The sequence below is a fragment of the Nannochloropsis gaditana genome (assembly GCF_000240725.1).
Source record: "Nannochloropsis gaditana CCMP526 unplaced genomic scaffold scaffold816, whole genome shotgun sequence".
NCBI classification, from domain to species: Eukaryota; class Eustigmatophyceae; order Eustigmatales; family Monodopsidaceae; genus Microchloropsis; species Microchloropsis gaditana.
Window position 1 is genome coordinate 2,002 of NW_005803137.1, and position 10,330 is coordinate 12,331.

A 10,330-nucleotide genomic window follows, 5' to 3' on the forward strand; every position below is an offset into this window, starting at 1 on the left:
CCTTTTCCTCTTCCTCAACCCCGCGAAATGCGGCGGACGAAGCCAGACGGACGTTCTTTGCACAGTTGTGCTTTGGGAACGTGGTGGCGGCACGATTGCAGGCAGAAAAAGAGGCGATAAAGGTGAGTGATGAGGAGGGCGATATCGAGGAAGGGGGGGCAGATGGACGGCACGCATCTCCCTGAGGCAGGACAGATGGCCCCGTCCGCTGCTCGCGTGGAAGGAGGGAGGAAAAGGCTCAGGCGGGGGCTTGTGGGTAGCTTGGAGGGGGATGATGTCTGGAGACGCTGTCGTGCGATCCAATCTCGGGGCAGTTTGTCATTCGCGCATGCAAAGGACGACAGCGAGGATGGTCCATGCAATTTTTCTAAAAATATAATAATAATAATTACTACTAATCATTGCATTTCTACTTGCTATGACTCCCTCCCTAACTAGCACGGCCTCGGACCCTCTGGTCCCGGCTACGTGATCCTGCCCCGCTTCCTCTCCCCGCCTTCCCCCCCCCCTCTTCCCTGCCTGACCGGCGCCTCTGCCGAGACATGCGCCAAGAAGCCTCAGGACTCTTTCAGGCGGGCGTTTTCTACCCGTCCTTTGCCTACCGAGGGGACGAACGCCTGGAGAAGAAGAACGTGTGGAATTTCGAGCTGGACGGTAAGGGAAAGCCATTGTCGGTCTGGGCTCTCCCTGCCTCCCTCCCTGCTGGCACCACCTTGGTCTTTGCAGTCCTGCCAGTCACGCCAGCCTCCCTCTTTCCTTCCCTACCTCCCTCTCTCCCTCCCTCCCTCCCTCCCTCCTTCCCTCAGGCCACGAATGGGACTACGCGCCTTCCCTCCTCATGTATACTCGTGAAATCCTCCTACATCTTCCTCCCCTCCTCAACAGCCTCTCCCTTCCCTTGCCCGTCCCTCCCTCCCGCCCTCTCTCCCGCCCTCCCTCCCTCCTTCGCCTCAGCCCGCGGGGCTATGCCAACAAGATCGCCGTCAGTACTGGGGGAGGCTCTCATTTCTTGCGGCACACCGACAATAACAACGGGGACTCGAGGAAGGTACGCGAAGGAGGGAGGAAGGGGCGGAGGAGCTTGAGGGTCCGGGAAGAGGAAGGTATATGAAGGAGGGAGAAGAAAAAGGTCATGATGGAGGAGAGGGTGGAGGAGAGGGGCAGGGAAAGGAAATGAAAGGATTGCTAGACTTGCGGTTTCATCGTTTCAATGGATGCGATCATGAGTGGCTTATACCTCCCCCAGGCCGAAGAGTACTTGTTCAAGAACGATCGGGCCTCTCCGCTCCTTTTTTCCCCCCTCACAATCCCATTCTTTCCCCTCTTTGCAAGGTGACCCTCGTATACTACCTTAATCCAGAATGGCCGTCCGGGAATGGCGGACAGCTGCGGCTTTATTCTCGAAGTGGGGCATACGGACAAGAGGAAGGCTTCAAGAATACAAGCAGGGGGGAAGGAACGGAGGTGGACGGAGGAGAGGAAGGCCATGTTGACGTATGGCCGGAGGGAGATACCCTTGTCATGTTTTTGAGCGAGGAGCTAGAGCATGAGGTGCTTCCAAACTGGAGCGAGGAGGAGAAGGATCATCGATGGACATACACACTGTGGCTAGTAGAAGAGGGAGGCTGTGAAGGGGAGTCTTGAGAGTTCTTTGTACAACAAAAAGTAAAGACATGGAATGCAATCGAAATTGTGCAGTCTATCAATGTGCTCTTATGTTTGAGACTTCACAGACACGTCACGGATCCATGGATTTTAAAACTCAAGCTCTGGCAACGATATTTCAGGCAATGTCGCCCGTATCCTTTCCCTCTTTCTTCTTTTGACATCATAACTCTGTTCTGATTGTCATACTGTAAACCACTGACGCAATCTACAAAGTATGATGAGACAACAAACAAATTTATGTCGCAAGATCACGTCACGAATCACTTCAGCAAAACCTACACAGAAAGAACCAATCGTTCAATCCCCGCATTATTTGGAAAAACGGAGAAACGCATACAGAGAAATGTCCCCAACCTCCACTTCTATGGGCGCAAGCTTGGAAGGATGTGCCTTTACGCTTCTCGAGATGCCTTTATGCTTCTCGATATTCCTTTGGGTGTCGCACAGACGGCTGCTCGAAGGTTGAGGAATTCAACGGTCGATGGCGTTAAAAAGTGAAACGGTTTCCCTTACACTACACTAAGTCGCGGCTGTAAGCAAAGTATCCCACAGCATTCCCTGCGACATGCATCGAATGAAAGGATTAGAATAACACTTTACAGCTCGAAGATGAAAGTTGCACGCGATTCAGAAACCTTTCGACCCTGTGTGTGTATAGTGATGTATTAACCCTTGTGATGTCAAAATGCATGGGCCTTCTTCATGTATGCCGCAATACAGAGGAACGTGCAGCACATTGTAGACTGTGTAAAGCTATTACGCTTTTTGTCCTCACTCAACAGCTTTTCCTACCGATCCTGTTACAGAGATAATTGGGGACATGGCTTCATACCGTCGTAACCCAAAGGCGTGGCCCATTTTCAGAATAAAGCAGCGCAAAAACCTTTACTTTGGCATCAGCTGTGCGGTCGTTCTTTGGTTGATTCGACAACCGCATTACAGGCTGGAAGACATCTCCACTTCGACGGCGCTTTTTTCTTCAACGTGTGGTGTAAAGCTCGCGTCGGAATGTGGGCAAAGCCGATCTAGTGCCGCAGAGAAATTCGCAAACATTTACCGCTACAAGAAATGGGGATCTTCTCCCCATTCGCACACACTGAGTGGATCAGGTAGTACAATACAAGGTGCTTTTGAGACAATAATAAATCTGGGCCCGAAACTCCGCGAACTCAACATCACAGCCATTGCAGACGTCCCTTCTGGAGACTGTGGTTGGCAATTTGCCTTACCCGAGATCAACGCTGCCGAGATCTATTTTGGAGGAGATATAACTCCGCACGTCGCTGAAAATAATGCACTCCAATACCGTAATCATTATAATAAGGTGTTCGCTCATTGGGATGTGGTCACATGCCCGATTCCGCATTGGTACACCACCTGTGACCCAACCATCAGGCCCTTCGACTTGGTCATCATGCGAGACGTCATCCAACATATGCTCCGGAACAACTCGATGAAGGCGATCAAATCGGTGGTGATCGACTCCGGTGCGAAGTATTTAGCAGTCACATCCTTTTCGTCTCTGCCATGCGAAGGTGAAAGTAGCAATGCCATGACCTCTGACGGTGGATTCGTTAAATACAATTTACATTGTCCTCCTTGGAATCTTCCGGAGCCATTTTTCCACTTCCAAAGTCACGTGCATTTTCCTGTAGAGGAGGATTCCATGGAGCTTTACCTGATGGCAGACTTGGTGTCCGTCGTATCGACGTGGCCCCATGCTTCCCTGACACGGCAATGAAGCTCAGCCTGGAATACCCTCCCCTGTGGCACTTCTCTTCTCCCCGTGAGACAGAACCTTGTAGCCTGGTAGGCGGCATCGGATTATTGAGTGTGCTCATGGTTATCTGGTAGAGATATTGGATAGCATAAAATTCAAACATGAATGAAGGGAGGAGACAATTATCTTTCAGGCGTATTTTTGTCTCCCTTTATCCGGCTCACGTACTTTTTTATCTTGCATCCTCTGCAATTTACTTCCGTTTTGCGTCACTTCATATTTATTTTTGGAAGTGCTGGCTGGTTGTGGTCTGTGTTCTTCAATACGTATCCTGTAGCATATCAAGGAAATCACACTTTGACACCTCAAATGCCATCTGATCATGCTTCCTAATTACCTTTCTAGCCCTTTCTAGTCTTTCGTTATCCCCTATGACCTGCAAAAGCTCGAAGTTAATACCTCTCATCATTATTTGCATTAATAATTAATTTCGGAAAGGATGTCACATACTTTGGCAAACTTTCTAAGAAAACAAGATCAGGGAAAAGGCGTCATTTCTGGGAGGCCTAGCTATATATGACCAGAATCCTGACACTTGCCCATTCTCTGGCCTTCATTGTCACAGCGCTTTTCAACCCCCTGTATCACTTCTACATTTTTTCTAGGTATCCGATTTGACACTGAATGAACAGGCGCTGTAATTTCTTACGTCATTGAATTTAATTCCTTTGTCAATATCTTTTGACCATGGTAGCTGGAAGCAAGCCAAGAAAAATGAGTGCTGGACGGGCTCTACAGGTGGACCACAGGTCAGATCCTAGGGGAACCAAATGAGTGAGCAAGCCACAGATCACATTAATATATTCTATTATTAGCAGAGTATCTTGCTTTGATATCCTTGGATAGCTGTTGATAGTTCTGATCTCAGTTGCTGCTCGAAAAAGTGAGATTATCAGAATGGACTGGTCATGTGAGGAGCAACATCAATTTTGCTTTTTCGAATTGAAAGAAATTGTCAGTGCCTCAATCCCTGGATTATGACTACAACGGTCATAGAGAATAGAGTGATGCGAGTATATCAATGTATTTGGTGAGATCATCTTGACTTTTTTTCGAAATAAATGACGCTAAGCCCAGCCATAGTCCTGATCCTACTTGAAGCTAGAAGCAAAATGCCTGGATTTCATGAGATGAGAAGTGCCGAACTATATTCTCGTTGAAGAGTAAGAGTTTCATTATCTGCAAGCGTGGAAAACACGATAAACCCAGTTCCTTTATGAGCTATTTGCGACCCTACCAGTGTGCTCTCTACTCTCACCGTCTTTTTCTTCGTTCAACAAGGCGTCAAAACCTCATATGTTGCCGAACTCTGGGGGCACATATCCTCTCACACTGCTCGGCTCCCTTGATCAACGCCCCCTCCATCTTCTTCATCATTTTATCCGTGGGTTGTCGCCACTTTAGTATACTCAGCATAGGTTATGGGTGCAAGACTTCCATTCTGGTCGCTTTTTGGAACCATGTTTTAGGCCGTAAACCTTTGAAAAGTTCGAAGGATAGGGGCACTCTATCCTCCCCTTCCTCGTTTGCTTGCTCCCCCCCCTCCCTCTCGGATCCACGCCTTCGCTATCAGGGAAAATCTCACTTCCGCCTGTCCTCTTTTTTCTGGCCTGCCTTTCGCTCCTCCCCCCCTCCATGCCTGATGCATCGTCGGCGACCATCGCCCTCACTTTGTCTCTCCTGTTGCACACACGCATGTAAGCTCCTGGGCGGAGGCGTGTTACCGAGAGCAGGTAGTGGTGATGGTCCGCAGGAATCGTGACGAAGACATGCGAAATCAGGATAGCGTCTGTGAGTTTAGACGACTAGAGCACTGTAATGGTAAGAAGAGGAAAAAGGATGGCTGGAGGTCTGAACCTAGGTGGGGTGACACAAGGCGGTTTGATTAAGGAAGCAGCCCGTGTGTACGCGACCCCCAAGCTTCTTAGTCGTACGCTACCTTAATATTTCGAATAAAATTTCTCAAAATCATTCTTTTCTAGAGGGCTGTAACTTTTGCCTATTCGAGGCATCACAATAAATGAGGACTGCCAAAACGAGCATGTATGGGATGGTATTAGTACATGTCGACGGACAGAAGAAAAGGGAATGGCGTCAAAGCCATGGAATGTACGCTCTTCAATACGAAGGCTCTGCTAATTTATGGCCATTGCCATACACGGGAAGGAGGCGGATGACGAAAGAGAAAGTCGAGCAGCAGACCGGAGGCCGAGGAGAGGACGTTACAGGCGGCGAGATGCGAGGTATACTAAAAAGCCTCCGTGTAGGACGGCACACAGGAGGCCGTAGGGGACGTAGCATAAATTTTTTTGGTCTGTTCTGGAGGATCGATGCAAAAGAAAGGAGTATACATTTAAAGATGCAAAATCGGTGCGAAAAGGAGGTTTTGCGTTCCATACAAGGGGAACCTCCTCCCTCTACACTTTAGTGTCGCTTCATGCATTGATCAAGCATTTGACCGACTTAAAAAATGTAACAAGATATGACTTCGAAATAGTGTCAGGCCCATATGGTAGGACCAGAACTTTGTCAACGCATATCATCGAAAACGCTCTTGTCTCCTTTTTGTGAAGTTTCAACGACACAAGCTTGCGTGATGTCTGCAAACTGCTTTTTTCTCAAAACTCGCCGACTGTGCTCCTCTATGCTTATGCACATGAATAGCAGAAGGGTTTTAGCTGCTCCTTTGGCCACACCCATCGCCTCGAAGACCCAAGAAGGCATCATCATTACCATGCCTTGGCAGGACAGCACGTTTTGATCTACACTACCAATGCCCCTTTGAAGGTAGCTGTACTTCCGAGCTCTTCCTCGTTGATCGAATTGGGCAAAAGATATGTGGGCTGCTGGAAGAGGGTGTTTAAAAGAAATAAAGAGAAGAAAACTATAAAAGGGCTTTGGTAGAGGGGAATTCCGAGAGACTACGGCATTGGAAACAGTCAGAGGCACGCATTTCATGTCGATGCCGTTGTCACTTATTGCGAAGCTTGAAATACTCATCAAGCACGCCATGAGTCCCCCATAGCTCTCGCAAACGAAGCAAATGACATGCTCCGCAAAAGTCATTGTAGACAAAAAGCAGCCATGAATATGAAGTTTACAGCGCCCCCCTTTTCCTTTTCACTCGATAGCTTAAGCGTCGAGTGGGTGAACGGCACTTCCACGGATATTCCTTTCACTCGTTCTGCTCTCTTTGGTGATGTTATCGCTGCCTTTCTCCCCAAACAATTGTGGATTGAGGACTCGGCGGTAACTCTTTTGGGTTTTCTTCAAACCTGAGACACACATTCGCGACGTTCTCAATCAAGCCTGTCGACTAGTATCCTCTACGATTTTGATCTCATTTGAACAGCACCCTTACGACAAGGCACCCCATACGCAGTCAGTCATTTATCTGGGGTTGTAAGTATTTTCTATCCCCTTTCAAATTTAAAAAAACATGTTACTCATACCACCCTGGGTAATGAGTATGCGGCATCTGCATATCTCCGCGATATCTTACAGAGAAGTTGTCCAGCATCTTTGTTTTCACATGCGAAAATAAAAGGGCTACGACTTATGCTGTACTACAGAGGAATATACACATGCGTATGACGCTGAGCTCTGAATATGCTGTTGGGCTCAAGACTCCTCTGGTCAAAGTTTGAGAAGTGAGGGCAAGAATGTTGAATATTCGAGAAATCGGACCGTGGCAAAAGCTACCACTCGGTTACTTTTTGAATATTTCTCGTGACTTCTTACATCTCTCCCTAAAATATTGACTTACCACATATAATGTGATGTTTGTGGGACTGGGATATTGCAGATTTCAAGATGCTTCATTGCCTTTTTTTCCGGGGAGCCCCCGCGTTCCATGCTCTTGCCCGATATGTCCCGAGAAGAGGTTCTGAGAGAGCATTTTCGGCATGACAGGTTCTTTGTTCAGAAGTTATGCATCCTTTTTGATCATTCGAGTGATCAAAAAGCTTCAATAGCCTGAGAAATCGGTATCGAAGTAACAAGAGTTTAGATGAAGTGCAACTGCCTCGACGTGCTCGTACTGACTGCCCCTGAAGTAATATGGGATTCAATGATGGGATTGAACACCTTCAAGATGCGACTAATACCTTCGTGGTGCGAATTTACACTTTGAATGAGTAGCTTATACTAGAATGGCTGCAAATAGAGCCCATTCATCATTCTAGTATTCGAATTTTGCAAAAACATTCTGACTAATTAAACCCTTTATCACTTGTCGCACTACTACGCAATTTATCTGCTTGTCCATGGTTTAATAGTCTCCTATCATAATTGAGTTTAGAAACTCCTTGACAGACTTCCAAGACCTTTCTGCTTACAAGAAATGTCAATGACATGCTGAAAAACACAGAGAGCGCGGAATGTCGAGCTATTTACCTAATTTGCCCTAAAACTCTTTCCAGTCTTCGTTCTATACCAGAGAGCCTCACCTTCAGGCAGCAACATAAAGACTAAGCCTTCAGATTTTGCGAATGCAGCTTGTCTTAGGGATTCTGTATCTTCTCTTCTTGATGTTGGCCAGCATTCCAAAGTCGTCTGGCCAACATTGCCCGCAATTTTCGCTGAGCGCAAAGGTGCATCCAAAGAGCAAGCGCGGTATCTTGGCTGGGAAACGTAATGTCAAGGTATCTGTCAAGCTTCGCAGCATCAATCCTGTGGCTGACGTGGAATTTAAACTAACACTACCCGATGGATTGACTTTGAAGCGGACAGCGACTCGCCCGTCATCCAAACCTCACAAGCGGCCCGAGATTGTAAAAAATTTCGACAGGACGACGGCCATCCACTGGCGTGGAGTTAATCTCACCAAACATCGAAAGCAACGCTTTCTGGCCAAGGCTAGTGTTGATACGTGTGCCCCTGCAATGCTAGCAGTCGACGCTGTGGCGTACCTTGTCAACACGACTGATGCATACTGTCTGACACCATTATCAACCCCAGCAGAAATTCGGGTGCGACACCTAAAATCGAAAAAGAGAACTATATGCGCGCTAACTTCAGTCCCAATTATTTTTTCCACGCAACCCGCGACTACGGCGGCTCCAAGCACCATTTATGTTATCATACCTCCGATCACGTGGCCTACAGCGACTCCTGCCATGTTGCCTACCATACCTCTTACCACAGAGCCTACAGTGACTCCTACATTATTGCCAACACCGGCAACTACTGACGCGAATATAAGGATGACATGATGATGCTAAGGGAGCATGAGATCGGCGATAGGAGGTTAAGCGAGCCATCTTACAGTGTTGCACCTATATCCTTTATGGATCCAACAGTCTGTATCACGATGTGCTGTTCGCTACTGTATCATGTCATGGTTTGCGTCCACCTAATCATTTATATGTTATATTATTGTACGACAACAGGACTGGCGTCGACCAGTGTCTTTGGTTGTCTTTGGTTGTCGGTCGTATTGGTTATCTTAGTACACGATTCTTGGGTGAATCGATTGGTCTACATTCTCAGGGAGAATAGTAATTGTACTGAAGAATCAACTAGATATTGGGTTATCCACAGGGGTTTGGTTTGTTTATTCGCATCAGGTTATGGGCCCTAATTGACCTAACCTTTGAGTTGAATAAAGACACTGATCGACGACCTATTTCTGGTGCAATTGGATTTGCGGAAATAGAGGTCTGGACGTATCTGAATCTCGCTGGTGCAACTGGATTTGCAGAGATTCGGGACTGCTTTAATTAGTAATTGGTTACTAGATTAAAGACAGTATTTGATTTGATCTGGAGGCTGAATATTGAGCTGGCCAGGATCACAACCTCAAATTCATGGGTGATATGGATGACTATAGAATGGCAATCTTCAGTGGAAGATTGGAGGATTGGGACGCGTGGAAACGCGACGTTGAAAGCTTCATTGGTGCCAAGGACCCAGAGATGGCAGATATCATCGTGGGATTAATCAAGAAGCCAATCTCATTGGATGAGCTATCATCATACAAGGAGAAGAATGCCAAGGGCTACTTCACGCTTAAGAAGTACCTGAGAGGAGCGGCAGCAAACCTTATCGAAAAATTCCGTTTGGATAAGGATGGAGCTGGCGCGTTTAAAGCTCTCACTGACAAATATGAATTTAGAGGAGAAACTCAAAAGGCATTACTCATGTCTGAATTTAGTCATCTCAAGTTTGATGAAAATGGTGACCCTAGTGAAACTTTCGAAGCAGCTGAGGAGCTAGCTAGAAAAGTTAAGAATCGATTTGGTATGATAGTCGATGAATCTATGCTACTGACTCACCTAATTAACAAAATTCCATCGGCATATGGAATTGTGAAAGTGAGTCTGGAAACCCAAGATTCGATGACGTATGCTAATTTGAAGTCAAAAATGACCTATCATTTTGTGACTAATATAGCTAACAAGGTCAAGGATGACCAGTGCTTAGCAATTAGCTTTGAGGGATACTGCAATTGGTGCGGTAAATACGGGCATAAGGAAATTGAATGCCTCGTAAGGAAAAATGGTGGAGGCCGAGCGGGACCTAATAATAATGGAAACAAATTGGGCCGGTATGAGTGTGTACCTGGCAACCCCTACAATGGCCCTGGCAAAGGCGGGCGCATTACTTACGAACGGGGAAATGGAGGCCGTGGAGGCCGTAATGGACGTGGTCGTGGCAAAGGATTGCACGGCGGAAATGTTGCCGATACTGTGGAAGTGCAGACCACTGGGGAAATGAATGCCCCAAGAATAAAACGGAGTACTCCTATACATGCTTGCTGACCACCAAGGATGTATCTGGAGACCTTAAACACAGACAAATGACTTCTGTTATGGTAGATAGCGGAGCTACATCCCACATGAAAAGAGATACTACAGAATTGATTAATGTCAGGCGACATTA

At 47.0% G+C, this 10,330-nt stretch overlaps 3 protein-coding genes across 3 annotated transcripts, besides 1 other annotated feature; 1 reads left to right on the plus strand and 2 right to left on the minus strand.

The window, feature by feature from the left end:
- Positions 1–542: 542 nt before the first annotated feature.
- On the plus strand, positions 543–1,531 carry NGA_0470500 (uncharacterized protein; the record flags this gene model as incomplete). The annotated part of the gene is made up of 3 exons (XM_005853583.1): positions 543–654; positions 807–1,048; positions 1,361–1,531. 3 exons carry the CDS (start codon positions 543–545, stop codon positions 1,529–1,531), a joined length of 525 nt encoding a protein of 174 aa, XP_005853645.1.
- Positions 1,532–3,000: 1,469 nt separating this feature from the next.
- NGA_0470600 (uncharacterized protein) lies at positions 3,001–3,910 on the minus strand (the record flags this gene model as incomplete). Its single annotated transcript, XM_005853584.1, has 3 exons — positions 3,001–3,190; positions 3,347–3,474; positions 3,899–3,910. Coding segments are annotated over 3 exons (330 nt in total), but the record flags the coding sequence as incomplete, so codon positions are not given.
- A 1,506-nt stretch (positions 3,911–5,416) lies between these two features.
- Positions 5,417–5,491: a sequence feature (Short protein (NGA_0470700, EKU22714.1) was converted to a misc_feature.).
- Positions 5,492–6,677: 1,186 nt separating this feature from the next.
- NGA_0470800 (uncharacterized protein) lies at positions 6,678–7,914 on the minus strand (the record flags this gene model as incomplete). Its single annotated transcript, XM_005853586.1, has 2 exons — positions 6,678–7,497; positions 7,897–7,914. Coding segments are annotated over 2 exons (249 nt in total), but the record flags the coding sequence as incomplete, so codon positions are not given.
- Positions 7,915–10,330: the final 2,416 nt, after the last annotated feature.